At 45.9% G+C, this 27,760-nt stretch overlaps 1 protein-coding gene across 1 annotated transcript in view; it reads left to right on the top strand.

Annotated features, from left to right (window-relative positions):
• Positions 1–13,772, top strand: part of ST6GAL1 (ST6 beta-galactoside alpha-2,6-sialyltransferase 1) — an 86,845-nt gene extending 73,073 nt beyond the window's left edge. The window contains exon 7 of the mRNA XM_075099319.1: positions 13,546–13,772. Within this exon, the coding sequence (XP_074955420.1) occupies positions 13,546–13,613 (68 nt within the window). The 3' untranslated portion in view covers positions 13,614–13,772. The remainder of the gene's footprint in view (positions 1–13,545) is intronic.
• The last annotated feature ends 13,988 nt before the right edge of the window (positions 13,773–27,760 follow it).

The following is a 27,760-nucleotide window of genomic DNA, read 5'->3' as shown; positions in this document are numbered from 1 at the left end:
GATAATAGAAAGGGCTAAATGCTTTTAAGCCTGTTTTCAGGTTTGTAGGAGCCTGTTACCTGACTGAGCTGACTGCGTGCTTGGACACAAACATGGTCGGTTTGCTGCGGCACAGAGATTTTAGGGAGCACTGACAGATCACTTGTGCTAGCCTGTGGTCACGGTATTGATATATCCTGTTACTAAAAGCATGGTAGGGATTGAGCTAATTGAATTGCCAAAGAAAGCGATATTGGCTGGTTTGATTTGTGTTTGACCAGGGAAAAGATGAAAAGTTGTGTAATGTGCTTGGTTTAAGCTCTCAGATGGGGTTCAACATCCAGTATTCAAGGGATTTTTTCAGCTGCATGGCAAAACATACTGTGCATCTGAGAGTGGAGGGAGTCTGTTGCATGAAGTTAAGGAAACTGTCTGTAGCAGAAGAAATACATATTTTGGATTTTACAGATTGTCTGCATGGCCTCCCTACAACTGCAGAGTCAAATCCTGATAGCTGATCTCTCTAGGATCAAGGGTTCTAACTGACTTTAATGATAATTCTCTGTACAACACAGCTGATAGCGACAAGCTCTGACAACTCTTGCTATCAACAGCCAAGTACAAAATCATGCAGCTTTTTTGTCAGCAGACTTGCTTGCTGGGGAAAATTACTTTTTAAAAGTTTCACACAATTTTTGCATCAGCTGAAATTACGTTTTTAATGAGAAACTGAAATTTCTCAGGAATTAAAGACTTTCTTTGTAATAAAAACAATTATCATTTTTTTCATCAGCCTCTCACCACTGAGCACTGAAATATTAAGCAGCTTGAAAACTTGTGGGGAATATTGTCTCTTTTTCTGGGTTTTGCTTTCCCCCCCCTTCCCCTCATAGTCAAAGTCACATGGGTGTGTGAGGCCCTTATCAGCCATCTTTCTATAGTTGCTTAATCCCCAGGAAATTCCTGTTACAGCCTGAGAGTGTCTTTTATCTGTTTAATCTTCACCTACCCCTTGCCTGGAGACATTTGCTTGATGTGAATGTTATTTTATCTGGCCTGCTCTCTGATTTTATCCAGCCTGATCAGAGATTTCTGAACATTTACCAAAGTAGGATGGGAAGCCTGGACATAGAATTCTTTTAGGAATACCATGAAATTATAGTGAAATAAAAGCTGCATCAGTTATCAAGGTATCTCCTATAGATTTCCATAGCATCAGGAATGCTGTCGGTGTTGAACATGGTTATCTGGGTGACCAGCATCTCCTGTTTGCACCATAAATAAGTCTGCCTGGCACTCCTGTGTGCTCCCCCCAGACCCCTGGGAGGATGGGTGCAGCCATGGATGCAGTGCTTCTCCCTGTCTTTTCTCAGCCCTGAGTTTGCGAAATGCCCCATGAATATTTTGCAAATCAAAAAGGCAGCAGGGATGCTGCCAGAGAAAAACACCCCGGTTTGGGTATAAGGGCAAGGGGATGATTCTGGTGCAGGTCTCATGGTACCATACCGGCTGTAACTCCCTGGGTGCTGGATTGCTGCTGACAGGTGGGTTTTCCTGCAAGAGCCTCTTTTGCCGATAGCTGGGCTGGCTCCTAGCTAGAGGGTGCTCTGATGCTCATCGGCATAGCTAGCTGCTATCCCAGGGGCAGCTGGCAGTTACTCGGGTCAAGAAAACCCCCATCTCAAATCTCAAAACAGGAATAAAGCTTCCGAGACCAGTTAGATGATTCAGCAGCCAAAAAGGTCAGACGTCTAAAAACTACATATAAGTAAACACCAGCGGTTTGAGTGCTGCATGAACAAAACACAGTAGTTCCTGGGAGTTCCTCTTGTGACCATAGTTGTGGAACTTAATTTAGGGATATGAAAAACATTGACCTGCAATGTTAGATAATAAGACAAGGCTGTGTGAGAACGTGGATGTGATGGAGAGGGCGGTGGAGAAGAGATGGAGGGAGCACTGAGTTGTTGTGCTGAAATATAACATGAGACAACACAGGTTAACTTGTTTGATTATCTTGTGTGGTTCGGGGTTGTTTTGATTTTGGGGTTGGTTTTTTTTTTGCATGGCTTGCTGAGGAATAAATGTCACTTTATCCTGCTCTGTCCATCCTTCCTCTCTGCACACAGCTCGCTTTTGAACTAGTTTTGGAGCCAGATCTAACAGAGGAATTAGCAATGCCACTTTTCCAGATGAGTTTTATGAAGAGAGGCAGCTGGAAAGAGGTGGGAGAACTAGAAAGAAACAGCAGAGTAAGCTGAAGGATCTTATAATCCACCAAAGACCCCTCCCTGGGCACTGCCATGAGGCGGAGCCTGTGTTTCTGTGGCTCTGCTGCTTGTAGGGCAGCCTCTGGGCAGCCGCTTGGTGTGGGTCCCTTGCACAGAGGTGGGTACAGCCCTTGTGCTCGCACACAAGTCAGAGGAGCAGTGAGCTTCTGTTCAGGGAGCAAAGCTGTCACTGTTAGCACAAAAGCTCAGATGTTTAATATGAAGGATTTCACACGTGTGTGAAACATTGAAACAACCTGTATCAGCATTTTGTGATCTGAGGTGCTTCTACTGTCTTCTCTCAAGTGTAGTGAATCTCATAGTATTGACTTCTTGGTGGTCTGTACTGAATATAGAAACCTGAACACTGATCACTGCTAAATTACTAACTGGGCACTGAAAACCAAGTGACACTTAGGAAAAAAAATACAAACCGAAGTACATACCTAACCCTAGTAGTAAAATTTTATGGTGAACTTAAGGGATGTATTTGACATGGATAAATGCTATTTAATTTGCGTCTACCTGCTGCCTGTAAGTAATCTATTTAGTAAAAAGATTAATTAAGAAAGCATCTGTAGAAGAGATAACTCCTCCACACAGTATGTGTTGTTTCATAAAGCGATCCTTCCAGCCCATGAACATATTAAGATTAGTCTGTGATTTTTAAACTGTCTCTCTTGATTTAACTGGGGTTGCATGTGTTTGAAGTGGTGCACAGTTATCTTTGCGGGGTGGAGACTCTGGCCATGGGAATGGGTCAGGTGCGGAGCAAGCTGGTGAGTGGTGAGTGAGCCAGACTTCTTCATGTCTCTGCAACAAGATTTGAGCTGAGATGGCAGTTACCAGTTAGCTCAAGACTTCAATCTCTCCCCTGGGTACTGGGATCAACAGGTCATGCTGCTGCAGATTATAAGCTTGGCTCAGGCTGTGCTGCTCCTGGGCACGGGAGCAAGCCTTAGCACGGTAGTAAGCACAGTGAAGCACTAGCAGCTGTTGGTCTGTTTGGGATGGTAATATCTCTTCAATGTTTTAGACAGTTTCATGAGAGAATATGTTTTTAAAAGTAAATAATAAAGGAGAAGTGAAAAAATTGTTGAAGTTGCAGGGAAGAAGTCAGGGAGTTCTGAAGGAGGCTGAGCATGAGCAGAGAAAGCAATGTACTCCCCCGAGCTGTTAGTGAGCAGGGCTGATGGACAGTGTCACGGAAACTTTTTACTCCCTGGGAATTTCCTATGCCCACTAAAAACACCCAGAGTTACTGCCAGACTTCAAATCAATCCTTTGCCATCATCATTTGGTTTCAGGAGAGAGTGAGTGACTTACTATCTGTGCTTCCTAACAACTTCAAAAAATCATTTCAAGTGGAGGATTTTCTGGACTCAGAGAAACAAGTTATCCACCAGCTGTAATACCAGAAATGCAAAGATCAATGAAATGTGGCTGACCTAGTGCTGATGGAGTGGAGGATGGTTGAGGGACTAGACTAGCGCTGATGCTCTCTGTTCTCTGTGGATCTTCATTCATCCTCCCTCCTCTTCTGAACTTTTATTCTCTGTCCCTGCACAAGGATCTACCCAAGCTCCTGTGCGTTGTGCACTGTGCATCACCTTGACATTTTTTCTTGTGAGCAGCGTTGCATTTTCTTAGCTTGCATAAAAAAAAGTAGCCTACTGGGAGGGGAAAGGGGAAGGTTTCATGATTTTGAAACCCTTCCTGTGCTGGATCATGAGTTTCCCCCTGCCAGGTGTGGGACTACAGCTGGGACCAGCACATGGTCCTCCCCCTCCCTGAGTGGGGGGAAGGGCTTTGGTGAAACCCAGCTGTCTCCAGCCCGGCAGGGAAGTTGCACACATCAGCTTCCCTCTCCGGTGCAGTTGACACTATTTGCAGAAATCCCACGTGTTGATTAAGGGAGGGTATATTTTCTAGTTTGGCCATTTCTGGGAACTTTTCAGACAAAGTACAACCAAGTCCACCAAGAAAAAAATGTGCTTTTTGAGCCCTAGGGACTAGTTAGCAGCAGGAGGATGAAAGAAAAGCAAATACAAACAGTACTGTAAGGGGCACAAAGCAAGAAGGAGTTATAGGGCCCATTTTCACTGGTTCAGGAAAAAGAAAGGAGAAATCTTTGCGCAGAGTGGGTCACAGAGGAGAGGGTAGATGGCCTTATAAAGCTTTTTCTATTCTTCATGTCTATTTTATCTAGTGAACAATTTTCCTCTCCAGAAATCCTGACAGCCTCCTGACTGTACAAGACAGAATCTACCTGAGGAGTGTGTTGGCTTAATAAATGTGAGCTAATACTGTGTGTGTTTCAGGGAATGCAAACTTGGGTCAGCCAGGGCATTTCAGAGCAGTCAAACAGACACAAGTCATCATGGGAGGGTCTGTCTTTCCCCCCGTGCTACTGTGCGAAGTCTCTGGCATCCTCCTGAGCAGGCAGCAGCAGGGGTGGAAACGTGACCCCAGATCTGCACAGCTTCTTTAGTCTCTACCTTGCCTCAGCTCACAGTTTCCATTTGAGAGGCTGTGAGGGGTCGAAGACTGAAAATGACACGGCAGTCAAATCCCAGTTGAGGAGAAATAGCCCTGGTGCCTGGGTATCTGCACCTGAGGTTTCTAAGGGGAGAAAAGTAGGGTCAAAGCAAAAGTCCTACCAGTAGTGATGCGCCCAGCCAAGGACAAAATGCTCTGAACCTAGGGGCCAGTGAGGCAGGACAGGAGACAGGCCAGAACATGAAGAACAAGGGTTTGAGAGAACTTTCTTCCCTGAATCCATTGGAAAGTCAGCAGCTGAATTAAACTGATTTACAAGAGGCTCCTTCTCTGGACTTCAGACTCACGTGTACTCGTAAGTACATCATGCTGTATACAAATACTGCTGTCTTATGCCTCACCCTTGTTTCCTAGTTTTCAGTATGTTTTGAAAATTGAACCTTTTACTGGTTGTTGCCTGCGAAGTGCTGCAGTAAACATGAGAAACTAACTATTACAAGCAGTTTTATGGGGAATCCAGCGGGATGTATTTTAGTGCTGGAAATCACCTTGAGACTAATCAAAAAACCAAATCAAAACTGTTCAAAAAGTAGAACACATCTGTAATTGCCTGCTGAGGGAACTCAACTACCAAGTACTTTATAAATATCCTGTTAACGTGCAAATAAAATCTTTTATGATATTTGTCTGTGATTTAAAAGAAAAAAGGTGGTATTTGCCACTAGGCAAATAAAGTTGTTAATCAAAATACTTCCATTAGTGAGAGGTGAATATTTCACTCAGAGACACCACAGGCATCAGTAGCTCAGATTTATTCACCAACATCTCAGATAGAAAGCTCACATTTATCTTCTTGCATTGTATTTCACAGAGTTGATATGAATTCGGTATGACATCTTGCCTGTGTTCAGGTTTTTTGAAAGTCTGCCACAACTTGGTATAAAACTTTACAAGATGTCAGGCTGTATGATGAAGTAGAAACAGCGGGATTGGGGCACATGAGTACAGGGATGGGGATGAAAGAAGAGTTGCATTTTGCATCATGTGCGCTTGATTTTTAGGCTCCTGGGAAGAGCCACTGAAAGGCATTGGCAGCCGGCTGCCAGGGTCCTTTATCCCCACAAAAAAATGCCAGTTTCTTTGTGCCTTCCTGAGACCCTCCTGCCCGCCCTTGCATGCCAGGAGACACCTGGGGTAGGTGGTGGGTGATGGTTTGGGAGTGGCACACCTTGAGGAAAATGAAAGCTCCTTTTTTTCTTGCATTGATTCCTATTGATTTTAGAAAAGGCAACGCAACAACCCTTTCCTCTTCCTTCAGGTAAGGTCAGAGAAGACAAATGTTTTCTGGATGTTTTCCAGATCAAAATCAATCTGGTCTGAGGCTGGGTGTGAGAGGAGGACTCGGGAGGTATTTCCCATTTAATAACCTTTTCCAGAGCTCAGGTCACAGGGCAGCTGGTGTAATGCATGGTCTCCACATTTCTTTCTGAATATCCTGATGCAGCATGACGCACAGCTAAACAGGGAGGAACAGCTGCTTTTTGTCACTGGGTTGAACACTGATGTGAAGCTAGTGGGTGCTTCCAATGGTGCATGTTCTACCAGCACAACGCACCCTTCTCAGGCAAACTTGTATCATGTATTACACTTTTTAAGTATTTTCTTTGCTGGAATTCGATTCTCTGTTTCTCCTAAAAATGATCTTTTCAGTTTTCTAAAATTGATGATGCCTCTGTGTCACTTGTTCCATATGTTGCATGTGTGGTTCAGTGTACCGAGTTAGCAGGATTAGGGAGCTTCATCTCCAGTGTAGCTGGAGGCCCTGGTCACATCTTGCTCTTACAATGATGTTTTCACGTGTTTTCCATAGGTGTTAATTTTTACATGGAAAACTAACAAAAAGGTCTAGAAGAGTTGGGAATCTCTGCAAACATGTGCCATACCCAGTTAAGGTCCTGACCACGTTTCTCCTGGGCTCTGTTCAGCATTCAGTCCTGCCGTGGGCAGGCAGCAAAGGCGGGCATTGGGAACTATTGCTGAGTAGTGAAAAGATAGTTTCCCGATGGGCTGGAGTCACATTCCATGACAACTTACGTGAGCAGAAAGAAGGCTAATGTACTGGAAATGTTACTGTGCATTCATTTTGCATGTAAGCTGTCCTTTTTGTCTGAGAGCTTACCGTAATGATCTTCACTGTGCCCTTTCCCGCTAAAACTCAGCTGAAGCTTGATCACAAAGATGCCAAACACTGGGGCCAATGAAGTATTTAATCCCATACATTATATAGGTATTTCTATACGAGCTGATGGAATATGCACTCTCTTAGTGCAACCCATGACTTCAGGGGTTTGCTGGATGCTGTAGGAGCTTGTTACGCTGGCTGTTTGACTCTGCCTAGGACATTATAAACCATGATCTGGCTGTGCTATGTATTAACTTCTGCTATTAGACAGGATCCATGGTGGAGGTGGCCATGAATGCAGGAGAAGGGCAATCCCTATGCTGAGATCTATCATTTAATAGCTATGTTACTTTACATTTTCTACTACAGAGAAGCACCTGTAGATAGTGATTCAGCCTGCAGAAGTGATTAATTTGTCTCTTTTTTGTCATTGATCTTTATTGGGAACTTACACATCTGTCTTCCTAGTGTAGGAGCGCAAATGCTCACAAATACAGCATTTGTGTGATGTGGCGCTTAATGTCACAGAAAGAAGGACATGGATGAGAGACTAATGCAATAAAAACAGGTTTAAATAGAGATCACCGTGGACACAGCAGATTCCTGGTTGATATTGCTGACACATACTGTACAGAAATAACAGTCATCACCTTGCTAGGAAAGTAAAATATGCATTTTCAGCACTGGATATGGGAATTGCTCGGTTACATCCAGGAACGGAGAGCACAGCTGAGTATATCCACGTCTGCCTGGGATGTTTAGCCACAAAGCTGCCACTGGGATTAATTCCTCAATCCCCAGGATGATCTGAGAATATCAGCTGAGTGACTGACTGTTTTCTCTTGTTTTTTGTGAAACCACCGTAATATTTAGAGCTTGGAGAGTTGACAAGGACACTCACGGGACTGGAAGGATGATGCTTGAGATAGAGGGGAAAAACACTCAACCAAACTGTGTGTGTGATGGCCTGAGCACACCAGCTGAGGCCCCTGGCTTATGTGAGCAAAACTGCTGTATTTCCCGAAAACAGGCAGCACAGACACCCCTGAGCTGTGGCAGCAGCTGAACCACCTTCAGACATCACTGCCTGTCCATCAAGAAATAGTGCCTGAGAGCTATGAATCAGATATACCCAGTTATACTCTGCTCTGCTGAATAAATGGCTGCAGTTACTTGAATACATACCAGAGAACCAGACTATAACCTAATAAAGTTGCAAATAGATTGCATTGCCTGTGCATTAAAGGTCAACCCAATTTCTTCTAAAGTGGATGTGAGACTTCCTAATGGTCCCTGCACATCAGCTTATGCCCTACTTTTAAGAATTGATAAATGTAAGTAGTGGGTTTGCAGTAGGTATGTTGGAAGCTTCAGGGGAAACTCAACCCTTTGAAGTGTTACTGTGCTGTCCTTGATTGATGCTTGTAACTCAGGTCAGGAGATCTATGGGCAGGCACATGCATACATCTGTCTGTTGCCTGGAAAGGGCTATGAGGTGCTTAAAATGACATCCTGTGCACAAAGCAGGCTGCCGAGGGAGCCTGGTGAGTGGGGACAGGAGTTCCAGAGTCCATGAGACCTCTTGGCGTGAGAATAGCCCGCCTCCCAAGCATGGGCTCTCTCAGCAAAGGCTGAGCAAAAAGAAATGGAAACCCAGCAGAAAGATTCAAACAGTAAGTCAACAGGGTGCTTACAGAAAGGAAAGAAGTTAGCCTCGGAATCTATTGTTGGGGCTTAATGAGAACTTCCTTGAAGCTCTGAAACAGTGAGCAGTGATACGGTGGCTGGTTTAACAGCAGCTCGTGGTCTCTCCTAATAAGAAAAAAGTTTTGCTTGGAGAGGAAATACCGATATTTATCAAGGAAAATAAATGGCTGATACTACCATCCAGAAATGTTGCAAGATCAAGTTAGATTTTATTTTTAAGGAAGTTTTTTTATATCCCTCCTAACATCTGAGTCTTTGAATTATGCTTAAAAGTTTCTCACTGCAGTCATAAAACCTAGAAACATGTTACCCTCATTCATAACGAAAATATTTTCATATAATCTTTGATTCAAAGTTTAGGCTTTTTAAAAATTCCCATGCATTGAGTGCCTTGTCATGAAAACAAGAGTGAGAAAAGCAAGTTGCCAACTTCATATTATATTTCTGTTTTAATGCTCATCCATGAGATGAGTGCTTTGCTCCTGGCAGACCTTGTGCTTTTACTCCACAAAACAGATTTTACATCAATGTAACAGTCTTGAACGCAGCAGGTCAGACTATAGCACAGCACAGGGAGAGATGGGGAAGAGCAAAGCTGGAGGCAGGGCTTAAAATTACTTGAGACAGAAAGCAGCAACAATGCTGGTTTGTCACTTGGAAACTCCTGCACCCCAGATTCCCTGCTTACCTGGTCTAGATCTAGTAAATTAACATATCATGAGATCTAGTAGTATCATTGTCCAGATGACAAAACCACAAATTCCTTCATCTGAGTCAAAGACAAACCTTTTCTAGTGCCCCTTGTGCAACACCACCTAAGCAAGGTCTCAGCTTGTTGGGGTCCAGGTCTTTTGTGTGTGCAAGAGGGTAATTACTAAGCTCTTCAGTGCCTTTTTTAGATATATATTTCTGTATGCTAGTCCTTTGGGTGTGTGTAATTCCCTGTAGAACCTGTGAAATGGAAGAGGTTTATCAGGTCTCTGAAAGTCACAGAAAATGCACCACCACCTTCTGCAGGGACACGCAGAGCTTCCCCATTCTGCCTTTGGTGAAACTGGGAGGCTCTTCTGGCTCCTGAGCAGCCCGAGCACAACTGAGCTAGCAGTGGGGAGCAGAGATGGAAACTGATTTAAAATAGTTGGTATTAGTTTCAGGGGAAAAAAATGCAGTTATTCTTAAGGTTGGGAAACTTTCCTCAGCATTTCCAGGAAGGACGGAAGTGTGCCTGCAGGTGGCGGGTGAAGGGCTGTAAAGACCTTTGCAGTAGCAGTTGCACATTTCTTCCATAACCATAGCATTCTTTGGCACTTGGTTTCTTGCCTTGGACTAAGTGTAATTTTATGGATAATGGAACACCTTATGCACAGGGAGGACAAAAAACATCTGTAAGAAATCACTTTTGTCTCAAACCACTAATTAATTTCAACCAGAATTCCGTCCTTTTTTTGCAAAAGAGATGTAGCCTGAGGAGCTGAGCCTTGTGTTTGGATTCACTTAGGAGGTGCTCTGCTTTCCCTGCTCAAGGTTTCTAGTGTCACCTATGCTGCCCCTGTGCCCACTTGCCCAAGTAGAAATTCAAGAGTGAATGTTTACGCAGCTAAGAAATGAAACGCTCTCTTCTGAGGGCATGTGAAAATGCAAAGAAATCTTCAACCAGATGAATACATTTTTTATTGTTGAAGCTTGATAACAGTTCACATAAGCGATCTATTTTCCAAGCCAAACATTTCCTTTTTCCCTGCCTTTTTCCTATGCTGTTTTACCTTTCACTCCCTCCATTATTGAGACACAGTTTGGGCTGACCTGAGCATCTCATTGCTTTTGGAGTGCTGTAGACTTCCACTTCACTTGGCTGTGCTACAGGGGAAGGGAATCAGATGACAAATGTTATGACCGTTCATGATGGGCAGAACATCTTGTGCTCCTGAATCCCACTAATGCTTATGCATCAAATTGTATTTAAAAGCACTCAACTTCAACCTTAAACACAGTATATGTTCATATACCTTAATGAGTTGGGTTTATGCCAGAATATCCCAAGTTTGCATGTTCATATGGAGGGGACACTAACAGCTCCCTTTTGGTGGGTCCAAATAAACTTTTGGCCCTTGGGCTGTGCTTGTGGTGCTGCCCAGCTCTAAGAGTTGGGTGAAGTTTTGCCTCTGCAAATCATCTTTTTTTTCTAATAAATGAAGACTGTGGAAAATCTCCCATGGTAAGTGTATTAACAAGAATGATACTGTGGAAATTTGGCTAAAAGCACTTAAAGCTGGCTGTAACCAAAAGAAGGTGGTCTTGGGCTGTGTCCCAGTGGAAGGGGATCACACAGCCCCTGCAGGGACCTTCATTACGCAGGCAGAGCGACCTGGCCCCACCATTACTGATTGCTTTCTAGAAGCTGTGGTTTCCAGTATTAATGCAGACCTCTGCCAAAGCTTATAGTGAGGCAAGAGGGGAGAGAGACGAGAAGAAATCAATTTTCATCCACTGTGCTGATGTCTTTCACCTCTGCTATAGTAATTTTTTTCATGTCTCAGAGGGCTTGGAAGGTGCCAGATGAGTAATATGTAACAGAGAGAGCTCTGTGGCTCTGGTGTGCCCTCAGAGTGCTCACAGCATCCTTTTGCACTCACCTCTGCCCTCACAAGGGTGCACCACATGATTGATTTAAGATTAAAGTTTAAATCTAAATTCAGTTCCTCACTTGCCTTTATAAACACAGAGGGCTCCATAACTGTAGGAGAGGTCTTGTAATCACTGAAAGGGGTCAATTATTCATTTTAAATATCAGATTATTAAAATAATTCATCGTGGTTGATGCTTGCAAAAGCTCAACTACCAAGTGCAGGCGCAGTGCAGCGCTGCTTGGAGGTTTCTGAGTTCTAAGCATCATCTTGTCCTCCTGTTGAGTTTTCTGTAACACAGTGTGCTTCTAGGCTTTGGGGCCTTTAATTGTGTAAAGCAGAGAATATTTACAGTTCAAAGGAAGCATGTCCTTTGGAATTATTAATCTGCATAGCACATCTATCAGTGAGAATTAATATTAAAACCTTGCAGCACCACTTATGTTCACACTGGTTTGGTTCCCCTCCTGCTTCTTTCTTTGATGCTTTAATCAGTAATGACTGTAATGATAGCACATTCTTCTCATTGAGAGTAGAGGTTTTCTCAAACTTGTGATTTCTATCTACAAAATCAAATATTAGCAGAATAGGAGCCTCAGGATACGTTCACCCAAGACTGTCCAGAGTGTCCTCGGGGTGTCCAGGCAGGCAGGGTCAGTCCCGGCACATGGCAAAGCCCAGACATGATGGCTGCTGACAGCCATGAGGAAAGTGTCCTGGTGCCCCCTCTTCCAGGGGAGTGGGAGGCTCTGCACTGGTCTCCCAAAGAGCACAGGCAATAGCTGTGCTCCAAGATGGTATGTTTGAAAAGCAAATTAATGGAATTAGTGCTAGTGTATGTGATCACAGCTAAGTATATCTGTGTAGCAGCTCTGTGCTCATGCACTCTTAAGTCAGGCCTTTGCAACTGCAGGATGTCTCAGAGAAGGCTCTTGGGCTCCTCTGTGTGGAGTGCTAAAACCTCTTCTGCTAGAGAAGAGGGAGCCCTCTTTGTGAATGCAGAGAGCTGATAATGTGGTTGTGTCTGTTTTATCTTCCAGGACACTCAGGTACAGTATATTGTACTCAGGTACAGTATTTCAGCAGCCACTGAAACCTGGCTGCTATTGTGGAAAACCTGTGGTGTGTGGGATAGAGCTGTATGAGACTTGAAACGTCTCCACGCTCCACGTTAGTGATTTGCTCTCCTTTCAGTGCCCTGCAGATCTACCTGTAGTTGTCTGAGCTTGAAGAGCAAGTGGGAGCCCCTTTGGGTGCAGGGGAGGTCAGTCACAGTCCTCCTATAAGGGTGAGGCAGTGAGTCTCACTGCCCAACCTGAATTTTTGTGATGTTTTTCACCACCAAACCTAGAAGACCAGCCATTAGGCTGAGGATTGATGGGCAAGAGGGTGTTCTCCCAAGCCAACTGCTAATGAGAGGTAATTTGCATTTGCCTTGCTGACTTAGGGGGACTTTAACCAGTGCTTCAAGGACTGCTGTGAGGGGTGCTTCTGTAGAAAGAGGTAGGTGGGGTTCACTCATTTGCTGAGCCTCCTTGTTAATTCTTGTTTTGCCTGGTGATAAAATAACTTGCTTCTGGGGGCAAATTTCTCCCTTCTTTTTCCCACAGCACACTTTCCCTGCAGGTTAGATGGTCATGGGGTGAAACGAGGGCAGTGATGGGGCAGAGAATAGGATGGACAGAAATGCTGCCTGGTAGGTAGCACAGCAAGGGCCTGGGCTGGCCCTGCAGTCCTGTGATAGAGTATCATGAAGAGCCAGCAGAGGAGGAAAACATGGCTTCTGTTGCTGATGGGGTGACTGTGCTCTGGGAAGAAGGAAAGTGCAGCTCAGCCCACAGGGCATTGCTGCTCACTGCTCTCCTGCAGGGTGAAAGTGTGGTGCAAAACTTAGCTTCCCTAACTGCAAATGCTTGAACACTTCACTTCTGAGGTTTTGAAGCACCTGCTGAAAAATATTGGAGCTAGAGGGAAAAAACCAAAAAGCTCTCAGCAGCTTTGTTTTCACCTAGAAAAATCCTTAGCGTGTCTGTCCATCAGGTAAGTGACTGGTTTTGGACAAATGTCCACTGCACACAAACACAGTGGCAGAGCACAAGGTATGTCCCCTCCAGCTCTTTGGAGAAGCTGAGGACAGTCACTGTGCCCTGCCTTCAAAGCAAGTGCTGTGGGGAATCACAGTACCTGGGGGTAGAAGTGTCACCCCTTGCTTCAGAGCCGCTATGTGGCCTGTGGCCCTCATTGTATATGTATTTTGTGTTCAAATAGATGTCTGATTTTCCAGGGCCCATGGTTATTGCTGCTAACGGAAGAGTTCCTCCAGCTCTGAGAAGGAGCACTTACTGCAGATGAACGTGCAGCAGAGACGAACCAAGCATGGGCAGCTGTAATGATGAGCCAAGTATGAGGAGCTCTAATGAGCAGAGTTCCTGCTACCATTCAAGCAGGACAATATAAAAGCATCTCACAGTTGTGTTTTCACTGGGATTGAAGTCATATGAAGTAAAGAAAACCAATTCCTTGGTTATTTTCTGTGGGGGTGGATTCTCTTGTTTCTAAAGGTGATTGCTCTCTTCAGTCACTGGGGCTGCACTGTTACTGCAGGCTCCTCTGGGTTTAGCTGTCTTAAGACTGATTTCTCTTACCTGGTATCTGAAGCATTTCAGTGTTTAAGCTTTAATGCTTCCTGCCTTTGGGAATGTGGTTGTCTCACATCCTCAGTTCATCTCAATGTGTTCTGGGTAGGCACTGAAGCAGCATTAATAACGCTAGATAAATGCTGGAGGAGCAGTGTAATTACCCTTTCCCCTTCTTGCCAGTAAAAGGGAATTGCTGGCAAAGAGTGCCATTTTCCCCGCTTCCTCTGCCCAAGCTGTATGAAACTATTACCCCAACATTAAAAACAGTTGGACGTGCTAATCAACATAACAAAATTAATGTGTAACAAATCAAATGCCTTGCTGCATTTCTTTTTCCTTTCCATAACATTTGAGTGACCAAGGGGACAGAGGACTGATGGAAACCCTGCCGAGATGCTATCTTTTCCTGCCTTGCCTGTGATTACTGCTGGAGCAAAGGTGCTCAGAGGGCCCTGTAGCCCTGCCCAGGTGGTGAAGACTGTACAAGCCTAGATGCACTTTAAGACCTTATCGCTCTCTACAACTATCTGGAAGGAGGTTGTAGTGAGGTGGGTGTTGGTCTCTTCTCCCAGGTTACTAGTGATAGGAAGAGGAAATGGCCTCAAGTTGCTTCAGGGGAGGTTTAGATTGGATATTAAGAAAAAATTTCTTCACTGAAAGAGTGGTCAGGCATTGAACTAGGCTGCCCAGAGAGGTGGTGGAGCCACCGTGCCTGGAGGTGTTCAAAAAACATGTAGACATGGCACTTTAGGGCATGGTTTAGGAGGCATGGGGGTGTTGGGTTGCTGGTTGGACTTGATGATCTCAGGGGTCTATTCCAACCTTGATGTTTCGATGATTCTGTGACTCTGTGTGACTATTTCTGCAGCGAAGTCCCTGACCTGCCTTTGGTCCATGTAGCCAGCATGTCTGACAGTGCTGGGGAAGAAACTGTCACTTGGGGCTGTGCTCTGCCCACTCACCCTCTCCATGCCAGCAGCCAGCATGTGTGTTGGCATGGGTGCTCATGGCTTTGGGCATGAATGTCCTGTGGGGCACTGGTGCTGGGTACCTGTCCCCTGGCTGGCGTGCAAGTGCCAGCTGGTGAACAGGAGATGGGGCTGCAACCCTGCCAGAGAACCTGACCTCTCATGGGCTTTGTTGCTTCACTGCTTTTCCTTTTCTGTCTGAGGGGAAGGACGTTCTGGCAGGGTGGAACAAGAAGGGGAATTGAAAGTCTGGAAACTGGTCAGATTTAGAGTCTGAGGATTAAATCACTGCTAAACCCTCCTTAAACCTCAGGAGCTTTACGTCACTGCACTTACACTACATTTATGCAGATGTAACTCAACGCAGGGCAGGAGTCTGAGCGGAAAAGAGAGTATTGAGCCCATGTCCGAACCTCCTAGGATGAACTGTAGTTAATAATTCAGAGGTACGACTTCAGATTCATTTGTCTGATGACAGAAGAGTAGCAAGTCAGTGAACTAAGAAAAAAAAAACCACACTGCAATATAGTGACATGAAAGCAGGAATTGATTATATTTGCGTTCTGCCAGTTCATGTGAAAGGAATCTGCTGAGCTTGTCAAAGACTCTAAATAATGACCTTTTTGACCCCTGTGCTCAACAAATCATTTATTTTCAACAAACATTTTTAAGGTCTTGTGCTGACTACAGCTATTCTGAAACCTGGTAGCAGAATGGTTGTCTCCTGCAAGTTTCATGGATGCAATGGGGGAATTGCTGCCTGTTTGTCACTTTCAGTGATCTGGTTATTTCCAGTGGGGGACTTGGGATGCAGACCACATTTGAGGAGACAGTTTACCCAAGCAGGTATGTACTTGGCATCTTTACACCCCATGCCCCACAAGGTTGGGTGTGCTGGTGAAACAGGAATGGCCATAAAGATCTCTTGCTTCTCCAGGATATCTAAGAGCTCCGGGTGAACCTAACATTGGCTTTGAAGTATTTGTACTGGAAGAAATCCCAAATTATCATTTTTGGTAGCCCGTGAATTGTTTGCATCACTGAAGTTGTCTTTGAGTCTTGTCCACGTGCACTGTTTCTGCTGGCTACAGTGGTTTTGAAGCAATAATACGATAGACATGGCCAAGCTTTTTAAACCAGCACGGGGCTATGGATGGAGCTTTCCTGTGCTGCCCAGCTTCACATCCCAGAGGGTTTCCCTAGATGTGAGAAGCCACCTGCGTGCTTCACCCTGAGCAATGAAAAGGGTTGACCTGACATCCTTGAATGCTGCTCGGGCTCCTAGGACCTCCTAGGGCACCAGGCTGTGGGAAATAAAAAGTGGTTGTTCCATTTGCTTTTCAGCTGTTCACAGCTTGCTCAGGGGTGGTTGCAGGCTGTCTCCCAGGCTCTATTTCACTCTATAATTTTTATGAAGGTCTAATTTGATCTGAGCTCAGGGATTACAGCTTCCCTGCTATGGCATGTAGTGTGATTGAGATTGTGTGTATTCATCTGAAGCTACCTACTCAAATATAAGGGAAATAACACACTCTTGAGACTCAGCTAACAAAACTAAGGCAATTATAAATCAGCCTTGCTCTTTGCAGCAAACCCCAGTCGGCAGGGTTCTGCTAGCAGCTCCATTATGGGAATGGGACTGGCCATGGGAGGCAAAGCTGGCTCTTGCCGTTCTGCCGAGGCGCTGCAGTCAAGCCCCCTGTGCAGGAACCTCAGGAAGGAGAGGTAAACGCTCACACCCAGCAGTCTGCCACTGCACAACTTCATCATGCTTTACCCTCCCCCTGGGTAAAGCAGCTGCCTTTGCTTTCACCTGGGTCCTGCACAGTGCTTCACAGGGAAGGTATGAAATTATTACAGAAGCAGAATGACTTCTCAGAAAGGAGATAATTGAGAGGAAAGCTCAATGTGTTTGGAAACCTAAATACCCCTCATTTCCTAAAGGTTATTTTCAGTATTCAAATTTATTGTCAGCAGCATACTGTAAGAGGTTCAAGCTCCATTGGTATTCATTTGAAATGGCTCAGAGAGAATCCTCCCCTCTGGCTGTTGCCTTACAGCCTGAAATGAGACTTGCGGACAAAAATGGGTCCTCTCTTAGTGGTGACAATCTTCTTCAGGTTTAAGAAAACTGTGAGCTTGAAGCACGACAGTAGGAACTGTCAGCTGCTTGCAAGCAGCACAGCAGAGTATGAAAGCCTGGACTGAGTTGCAAGATTTTAAGCATCGCTGCATATCTCCTGTGGTGACATTCATGCCTGGTTGAAACCAAACACCCTGATCTCCCACTACAATTTTAATCCTGCAAGTGGCACAGATAACCTCAGTGAAGGGAAGGTATTCACAGCAGGAGTTGAAAGCGTGATAAAAGGCTTAAAGAGTATTGCCTGTAATTTGGTATCTTCTAAAAGCACAAACGACTGTTGTTCAATTCCTTAAATATTTAGCTTGCAAGTGAAGCTTATTTTGTTCAGTCTTTTCTTCCTCCCTCTTACACATGCCAGAGATTTTGCTGCTTCTGTACCTGCCATGGGGGAAGCTGAGCAGCAGCGTAACTGGCCAGGAGAAGCCTGTGTTGGCAATGGGCATGCTGCCAGAGCCCAGGGGCTCACTGCCCATGCAAAACCACTGCCCACTGGCTTCCTCTTGTTCTCCGGCTTTCCAAATGAGCTCCTCAGCACCCAGCCATCTGTGCTCAGCTATGCCCAGGTGTGTCTGGCAGCACCATCTGGTTTTGATTTCCTCTTCATGGAAACCCCTGCTTTGTGGAAGGATAACCCAGATCCAGATGGAGGTGTGTGTCTGGCAAATCGGCTATGATGGTATGGTAGAGGCTGAGCCTCAGAACCAGCTCTTCTCCTGCATACTGGGGCTTCAGGAGTCCCATCATGCAACAAATAGAGCGTGTCACATGCACAGACTTTGCACAAACTGCAGAAAAATGGCTCTTCCCCTTCTGAGAATAATTTTCTTTATTTCCCAGAATGTTTCCCAAGTTTTTGGGTCCCTGCAGAACCAGACAACCCAGAAGAGACAGCTCCTGACTTTCACACTCATCACCCCTGATGAGGGATGCAATAGCCCCTTGGCACCACCCTGTCCCCTTTCCATACCACTGGGGTCACTGGAGGACCAGTTCATACAGCTGAAGGGGCACCATCACTCACTGGGTTTGCAGAGGGCTCTGCTAAAGCTGCTGAGTCCTGCTGCTGCCTGAACTGGTGGCATACTAATGCTCACCCTGATGGGAGTGTCCAAAGCTGTCCTGAAGACAGATAGCTCTCCAGGGCCTAAAATTCACTTGTAACCTGATGGATGCATCAGTGGGAAGAGTATTTAATATGAAAACTTACACTCTTCAGTGCTCCCACCTAGGTGAAGCCCCAGCAGAAATAAAGACTCTGTCTGCTGATGTGTCAGACAGCACAACCTTCCTGCAGGGAATAACTCTCCATCCAGGGTTTCTTGCTGGTTTTTGCCCATGGAGGAGCTTTGGAAAGGAAGAGCCTCTCCTGCAGGCACTACTTGCTCCAGCCTTGGCTTCTGTGACTGGCTTGCAACAAGCAGCACCTCTAAACCAGTTTTTCTAGCTTCAAAAGATGGAAAAAACAGATTCCCATGAGAGCCAGTCCCCCGCTTACACTCAGGGGTCATGTCCATGGTGGGGCAGGAGCAGCTGCTATTCACGGCAAAGGGTGACCAAAGAGGACTGAGCTTGCTGTGGGGGGAACGAAAGGTATTTGTAATGAGACAACAGGCTGGGAAAGGCTGAGAAGGATTAACTTGAATATCTCCACTGATTTGATTTAATTCTGCCCAAAGTCCCAGAGCAATAATAAGTTTAAGTTAAATGTTCACACCTGCAAATGTGGCTCATAGAGTGATTTTATCTAATTCCCTCTTACCTTTCAGGTGCTCACTGCATGCGCTGAGACAAAGCCAGACCTCACAGCACTGATGGAGCTTGTGCCCAGCCTAGGGTAGGCTCCCGGAGCGCAGGGGCCAAGCATGGGGCTGTGTAGGGTGGGGAATGCTCACTTTGTGCCAGGAGAGAGTGGGTGGCCTGGCCTGAGCTGCCTCATCCTTGCAAGCCCAGCCCTTGCCAACCTACAGAGGTTGGTCCCTGACAGAGGGGGTGCTACACTCACAGGTCCTCTCCTAGCATCGCTGTGTCATGAGCAGGCAGCGCTGGTGCATTGTGCCCTAGGGCTTGTGGGTAAATGCAGATGCTGTTCACAAGAAAACAAAAATTTGTGCATCAGCATTTCCAGCTGCCTGACAGTGGCAGCCCTGACAATGTTCTGTACCAAATGATGCATTGAGTGGGTTAGCACTACTAAAAGCAAATGTATCTTGGGAATAGATTAATAGCTGGTGGACATTTATGGATTGGCTTTGTTTTGTGTGCAAGGGGTAAGCTTCATGCCACAGAACTGCCTTACAGTTTTTATTTGCTCAACTCCAGCTTCTTTCTTTGCCTGGGTCCTGCAAGCAGCTGGATTATATATGACTTACCTTTTTAGCACCATTTTTTTGCAGGGTTCACTCTTATGCTTTCCGAGAAGAAGCACTGATCTTCCAAAATTAGAGCTCCCACACCCTCCACTGATTATACAGCCTCTGAACCCGCAGGTGATGCTCACCTCTCCATAGGCTTGCTGCAGATTTAAGTCGTAGGACCAATTGCATCAATGTAGATAAGTCCCTTCTAGTTTTAATTAGGGATAATTGGGAGTATTGAGTGGTCTGGCAAACCTCCCTCATCTGTGAAGCTGTCATAGGGACTTCCAGCTGCTCATACTTCAGTGTGACTTTGAAAGCCCTGGTAGACTGGAGCCTGTCACCAAGTCACAGGAGAGCTAGTTTCTAAGGGTGGCAGCACATCTGACTGCAGAGAAGTTATAAAGGTGGAAAATGGTGGTCACTGGTTTCTGCTTGGTTTCTGGTCATGGCAAAAAGGCAGTTGAGGAATCTACTTACCTGCCTTATAGTGCCCAGCAGTTTCCCATATGAATAAACAATAATGACAAAAGGGATTAGAAGGCAAAAGGTGAAAAGACATATGATGTAGGGTGTGTTGTTGGCATCCTTTGAATGCCACTTCATAGAGCATGTTGTCCCTGGTCCTTCTGGCCCATAACTGCTCCATCCGAAAAGGGTGGGTGTAGTCCAGACCAAGGAGTACATCCAGGACAGGACAACGCCTGTCCATGTTTTCCTGTCATTTGTGGTATTGGCCTCTGTTGTTCCCATCATGATGCAGTAACGTTCGTAAGAAAGTATAGCCAGGGCAATAAGTGAGACGATGCCTGTTTCAAAACATGCATTTGTATTTGCAGAAATGACTGAATTAAGACTTTGATCTGTCTCCCAAAGTGATACCTCAAGCTAAAAATGAGGCTGATGGCAGTGACTTTGGAAACCTGGTGGGCAATGACTGGGGCTGGAGGTGTCCTAAGGGCAAGAGGTGCTGAGAACCTGACCTCACTCACTGAAAGCTGGGGAGTCTTTAAACACGTGCCCAGCCAAAGCAAGTTAGTTATAAATGCTGATTGATAATTAAGCACATCTGCCTGCATCTATACATATGTGTGTGTATGGCCTGCAGCAAAATCCTGGTTTCTCTATCAGATTTGGTGTTGGTGCACCTGTAAGATTTAAGGGTTAAAGTTTAATAGCTATTATTTGCCCAAATTTCAGGGCTTACCCAGCTTCGCAGGCTTGTTTAAGCATCACTGCTTCAGCTTGAAATTATAACATTGGTTCTTTGCTTTCTGGGATTTATGCCTTCTCCCAGATATCTTTTTTTTCCCCTGCAGGGAAGGTGTGTGAGGAACAATAAATGTTGATACCCATCCTCTGATCTCTTCACACAACCTTCCCTCCTTGCCCTCTCCCAGACATTACGGTCTCCAGGAACCTTTTGGGTGTTTTCATACAGCCAGATATGTGCTGGAGACCTGCACAAGCCCCCCAGACCTGTGCTGTGCTGGACCTCGAGAACATGGTGCTCTCACAATGAAATGTATGTGAGCAAGAGCAGACACTGTAGAGGAACAGGAGTGGCTTTACTTATGAAAATTCAGTTGTTGCAGAGAAAAGAAAGATGGTTCTTTGAAAGTGGGAAGAAGGTGTGTGTCACTGGAAGAACCTGCTTCAATAAAACTTCCAGTGAGAGCCAGAGAGCTTTCCTTGAAAAGCATTTGTAAGGAAACCACAAAGTCAAAATAAAGATCTGTGTCTTTTGGTGATAGACCAGAAAAAGTAGAAAGAGCATAAGGAACATGGGTGCTTTGTTGCTCAGGTTTGAAGCAAAACTTGATTCCATGGGCAAGAATCACAGCTCATTAAAAAAATGCTTTTCATAGCTAAAGAATGAGGACAACTTTAATAGTCAGCAAAAATACAAATCCTCCTTACAGGGCAAGGCACCTCTTCTGAGATGTGGAAAATGGAAGGTGCCCCTCTGCCTCTGCCAGCAGTCTGACACACCCACACCCCCCGCCTTGGGGAAGCACAGCCCTCCACGTTTTTCATACAGATTTATTGCTCTGCAGTAAGAAATCAGTGAAGATTAAAACTATGTCAGGAAGCCAACTGTGCCAGCAAATGCCCTGGTGTGCCTCAGCATGGCTGTGCAGGGTGCAGGTAGCTCATGAGCCCTTGCAGAGACATTTATGGATCTCTTGCAACTGGGGTGCTGTCAGCAGATATGAAAGGGGCGAGAAAACCCCTTAGCAGCAAATCAAAGATTTCTTCTGCATACAGGAATGCAGGGGGGGAGGGGGGATGTAATTTCTAGTACTGATATTAGAGTTTGTAATTTCACACATGCACACCTCCCATCCTGCATTTTGGAAGTGACGCTGGCAGGTGCAACTGAATTTAGCTGGAGCTGGTGGTTAATGCTGACATGCTCTGTTTAAACTTTCCTTGGCATGTGAAGGTTTTACATAAACAAAGCTGTCTTGCTACCCTGTATAACTTTATCAGGGAGAGTGGTGGCGGCAAACATCTAAACCACTGCTGCAAATATATCTCTGGAGTGGTTGTAAGTGGGGCGAGTGTCTTGCAAAGCAGCAGTGTGCAGCCTGGACACAATGCTAAGCTGTTTTCCCCAGGTTGTTCAGGTCTGTTGCTGGTGGGCAGAGCGATGACTCTACCAGTAAAGCTTCTGACCTGTATGAGTGCTAGCTGGGGGACAGCCCCATTGATGTGTGTCGATGTCGGCAGTGTTAAAGGAGGCTGGGAGAGATTTTCAGCACTGGGAAGCTTGAAAAATATGAGATATTGTTAAGCTTAGCTCAAAGTGACATTGTTCTGAACGTCTGTTTCTACAGCTTAGGAAGTACTGCAGAGCTGGGAGGATGATGCAGGGGCAGGTCTGCATAGTTGCTCTCCCTACAGCCCCCTTGCCACCTCCACCACACCGTGGGTCTCCCTCCATGTGCCTGGCTGGCAGGTGAGGAAGGGGCTGGGTAAAGGCAGAGGGGCCCAGTGGATGCTTTTTCCTGCTTACCACCCTGCCTTGCTCTGCTAACATGTTTGCCTTGCCTGGAGCCACACCAGTTCCCAGGAGCCAGAGCCCTGCACTCCCTTCTGCATACCGGGGTGCTCCTGGGGTCCCTCTGCACCGACACTGCAAATGCCCCACCACGCAGCATCCCAGGCATAGGGCTTCATCTGCCCCTGCCTCACTTTTGCTGCCCTGGGGTGAGTGCAGAGGCAGGTGCCACAGCAGGTGTGGGCAACACCATCCCAGCCTGCCCAGTGCTGCCTGTTCCCACAGCTGGGACCTGGGGTCAGGCCTGAAAGCCATGAGATTTCAAAGAAATCACGGCTGCCCACTCCCTCCATAACTGTGAGAAACATGCACTTGGCAGCCTGAATGAGGAGTCATATTTAACGCTGCCTGCTGGGTTATGAGTTTTTTTCAGAAAAACAAAGTTAGGAGAGTTTAACCCCAGCCCTGAGCCTTTTGCATCCTTGGGGAACCGCTGCCCACATATAGACGTGCCCATCCCAGGTGCCCTGCTCCCTCTCCAGCATGCACCCACCAGGACAAGCACCTGCATGCCCCTGCTGCTGAGTTTGGGGCTCCTCAACCTCCAGGCTAGGTGTCTGGCAAGGAGCAGGGTGCCATTTGGGCACTGGGGGAAGAGCAGAAGTGACTGCTGAGAGCATCAAAAATATTTTCCACCAGTCTTTACTGGGAAAAAAATAATTAAATCCATACAGTCCCAATGGTTTCTCTCTCTGCTTCATTGCTGATCTTCTGCTAGAGATCTTTTCCATCTTTCCTGATGTGAATAAAGAATTAATGCGCTTGTCCTGAGAAATTTGCACCTCCCCACCTTAATTTAGGATTAATTTCGATACAATGAGAGCTCTGTTATGCATGTGATGTGATGATTTGTGAGTTTTGCTGGCAATGCCCTTGCCCTCTGGGTTGGGCCAGGCCCCTGTGCCCTGGGCTGTAGCACCTCTCGCCCTGCCAGGCGCCGGGGGGGGCCTGTGGTGCAGGTGTGGGCGCTGGGGGCACACTTGCCACTTCTTGTTTGGCACTTGGCATACATTTTTGGAGTAAGTTAGAGGTAAATTTAGGGCAAGTTTTCAAGCAGAAGTGCACCTGATTTCTCTTCAATCCGCTTTTCCATTTTATTAAAAAAATAAAAGCCTATTTTGCTGCCAGGCTGCCACAGCAGTGGTGTGTCCTGGAGGTGGGTGCCAGGGGCAGGGGCTGAAGCCAGCAGCAGGTTTTTTTCTTAAGTTTGGTTAAGTTTACCTCTATTGTAACAATGGCCACAAGATGGCACAGGGCCCCTCCTAGTACGATGCGAATGTGCTCACCGGAGAAATGGGTTTTTCAGGTTGCCTGAATCCAGGCTGAGTGAAAGCTGCTTGAAAATGAAATCCAGTCATATGATGCCCATGAGACCTGGGCTTCAAGCCCTTTCTGGGATTTGCCAGCCAGGCAGAGGGTAGCCCGCACCGCATCTTGCTTCAGCAGGTGCAGAGCAGCCCTGTGACGGAGGGCTGCGGCGATGCTGAGGGGCCTGCAGGAGCCGGAAGAAGGTGGTTTTCAGTTCAGCATCTTGCTCAAGGGCTCTTTTTTGTGGGGCCCCAGCTTACACATAGGGATGGGTATCTTTTCATCAGTCTGGGAGATGCCTGTATTTGCTCTTGCAGGCTGGCTGATGCAGATGGTGTGGTCAGCATCCGTGTGCTGGAGCCGTGTGGTCACCCTGCATCAGCTCTCGCAACAGACCATCACCAGCTGGGGAGTGCAGGGCATGCAGCTACTCAGGGAACTGAGAGGAGAGTTTTCTGGGGGAGCAGAAAGGCAATCTGCAGGGATTTTGCAGTCGGTTTGAGGGCAGGATCCTGGCTACCCAAGGAGATTACATTTCTGTCGGTGTATGCATGAGTGCCTGCACTGCAGCTCAAAACGTGGCATTAGCAGCTGCACAATGTGCAGGCAGCTTTGCTGTGCACCATTGTGTTGAACAGCAAGTATCAATGTCCAGCTAGTATCCAAAAATGCGTTTCCTACACAAATATTTTGATAATGTTTGATAATGGTCAGGAAAGAGATTGAGCCAATTCCTACTGCTTTTCACCACTCTGTGGTTTATGGTTCCCGCTGGCACCTGTCCTGTACATACCTTGTCCTGTTGTGGAAATGCAGCCTGTGTTGTCCAGGCCCTTGGCTGGTATTTATGGGTCAGTAACTAGATAGTGGAGATGTTGACCAGTTGTTACCCAGAGAGTGGAAGACTGCTGGGAGGCAGACAGGGTGTGGGGGTTTGGCTGGAGGAAACCCAGAGTAACTTCTTGCACTGCTGTTTTGAGCTATTTAACACAACACCACGCAGCAAGTCCTGCAAAGATGATGCGGTGGCAGTACAGCACAGGGACTGCGATTGTGGGCACTCCCCAAGGGCCATCCCCTCGCTGAGGACCCGCCACAACATTCGGCCCGAGGGGCTGAGTGAGACCCTTGCAACCCCAGTGATTCCCAACAGCCCAGAACAGCAGCAGCAGCAGCCTTCAATAGCAGTGAAGTCAGCAAAATTTGTGATAAATTATCTTTTCTCTTTCATTAATGATAAGAGAGGTAATAATCCTCCTACTGGACCAATTACAGCCAGTGAAAATATGGTAATGAGAATAATTCCCATTGCCAGTATTAGAAGAGTTACAGTTTACATGAAAAAAGAGGCTTATGTGAATAGCGATTATTATTTTGTACATGGCTCTCTCTTGTCCCAGCTATTCTGATCTTGGAAAATCACAGTGTAATTAATCATAGCAGATTAAATGCTGCAGGGAAACAAATGGGAAATTATGTAGAAGCAAAACTCTCGTTGGTTTTTGACTTAAACTTAGGCTGCCTGTTGCAAAGAACATATTGCCTGCTCCATTTCCTTCCTGCTAGCTCTTTCTCGCTGCAGCCAGAAATCAGTGTAATTTCCCCAAATGTTTAGCAGTCTGACTGCCTTCTGGGTGTCTCCCTGGCATTGCACAGCTGAATCCGTGTGGATTACGAGGTAGCTTCCCAGTTCTTTGGGGTGTGTATTGGGGAGGTTGGGGTGCTCTTCTGCTTTGTCCACCCTTGCTTGAAAAGCAGTGGTAGGATGTCAAGAAACCAGATGGAGGTTATGCCCAGGTATCTGCTGGAAAGTCATTGCCCCAGCTGTGCTGGGGTCAGTAACCATAACGCCTACCAGTATTCCCCTTGCCAGAGCTGAACATCATTGTCTGCCAGTAACATGTATATAAGCTCCTCTCACCATTAATTTACCTTGTCCTGGATGCCTGGACTCCCTAATTCCAATTACTGCACCAAAATCCAGCATTTCTTGCCCTTCACCCTTTGGGTTTGGCCAAACATGGTAATGAGGATGGGTTTTGGCTAGCAGATCAGCCTAAGTTCCTCCAAAAGCCACTCCTCTAATGGCTCTAACAGTTAAACATTTGATATGTGTGAAGGATCATTTGATGTTATCTGTCTTTTTGCTATTGCAGTCCACAATGATCCCTCATCTTTATTCCCCAAAATAAAGTCTGTTAACTAATGAGTTTCCTAATGATTGTGTGAGTAATTCCTGTGTGAACAATTGCTGCTCTTTTTGCTATAAGTCGGCAGGCTTAGAATAGACTTTTCTATTTGGTCCTTTTTATTCTCATTTCAAATTTTGGGTTTGTATTTTTTCTTTCTTCAAGATCTTGGGTTTTGGGTTTTGTTTTTTTTTTAATTCTTCATAAATCATCATCTCCTTGCAGGGCTGTTAGCCCCAAGGTATTTTAATGGGACTTGGTGAGTTTGAACAGTGCAATGAATTGGCATCATCTCATTATTTTCATATGGAGCATCATAAACATCTGTTACTGCTTTTAGGGAGCACTCTTTAATGACATCCCTACTAGATTTTTGGTAGGATTTTAGTGAGGTGCTGAGTGCCTAGAATGACCTATTTTTTTAAGTACCCGAATGCTTCCCATGGGATCTCTTTGAGTTGTCCCCTCAAAAGAATTTTGCTGGTTCTCTACAGAGGACTTTGTCTCCAAATTTGTTGCTGCTGTGAATGCAGCAGCTTTGGTCTATTTACTCTTTTCTAGCCAGTAATGAACAGTTAGCGAATTAGAGTGGTTTTAACTAAAACTGAAACAACAGTAGCCATGGATAGTAACAAAGCCTTTAGGAACCATATTAGTTAGCAGCCAGTTCCCCCCAAGTTAGCAGGAATGGTTTGCAGTGTGTGGACAAATGGCAATAGCTGAAAACACATAGAGGCAATGGAGATTTAATTATATGCTCAGGACAACCTTTGCTTGCGGTAGAGCTGTCCTGGGGCACAGCTACAGCGATGCTGCTCCCAAGAGTGCCTGTGGGGAAGTGAAGTGCTGGCAAGGTGAAGATGGGGGGAGGCAGGAGCAAGCGTCTGTGCCTGCCCTGGAGGTCCCTAGCTGGCACGGTGTGCACCGAGCCATCCTGCTGCCCACGAGCATGCGTGCACATACACACACACACAGAGTTTATCTAATTCCCAGAAATGCTTCCCCATTTAAATGAGACCTGCACTGGGCTGCAGGTCCCTCTACCACACCTTTTCTTTGCCTTTTGCTGGTTTGGTGGTTGTTCTCTAAATAGCCCCAGATGCTACATGAAATCTATGTGGCTTCCAGTAATGGCTCTGGTTTGAGAATGGTCCGGAAGATGAATGAGAAAGTCATGCAAGGAAATAGTTTGAGGTCTGCTTGATTATACTGAGTTTAGAGGAACCTAGCGTACCTTAGCTCTGTAGCCGCAGGCCCAGCTCTCACCACAAGCTGTAAGCAGCTTGTATCATTCTGTTTCCCGGTCTGTAGTGTTTCAGATGTTCAGCTGCAAAATGTTGCTCTTGGTTGTTTTTATTAGTGCATAGCTGTAGTCTATGCCTCTCAAGGCTTTCAGCTTCACAAAAAGATGGGGCATTGTGGAAAGGGTGAGCACAGCACTATCATCCTTATGGAGCTGGCAGAACTGAGAGATAGTGTCCTCCTCCATGCCAGGAAGGAGTCTGGCAAGGAGAGTGTGACTCAGGGAGCCTGGAAATTAAAACTGATGGGTATAAAACTGGAAAGAAGGTTTTAATTTAATACTGACAGCAGCTAGACACCAAAAAGATGACCAAAAAGCAAAACAAAAAAAACTCTTCATTGCTTGAGCTTTTAAAGCCAATATCATCTGTCTGAAAGAGGACCTGGTGCAGAAACAGGGTGTTCCCCATGCAGAAATCTCAGTGGGAATCAGGAAAAAGCTCTGGATATTTGGGTTCACTGACCTCTTTCCTTGCTCTGTGGCCCAGGCAGGCGGCTGCACAGCAGGTAAAGCTCCCCCGGCACAGCT

The sequence above is a fragment of the Phalacrocorax aristotelis genome, chromosome 7 (genome assembly GCF_949628215.1).
Source record: "Phalacrocorax aristotelis chromosome 7, bGulAri2.1, whole genome shotgun sequence".
Lineage (NCBI taxonomy): Eukaryota > Metazoa > Chordata > Aves > Suliformes > Phalacrocoracidae > Phalacrocorax > Phalacrocorax aristotelis.
Note: the sequence above shows the minus strand (reverse complement) of the source record. Positions and strands in the feature narration are given on the sequence as shown.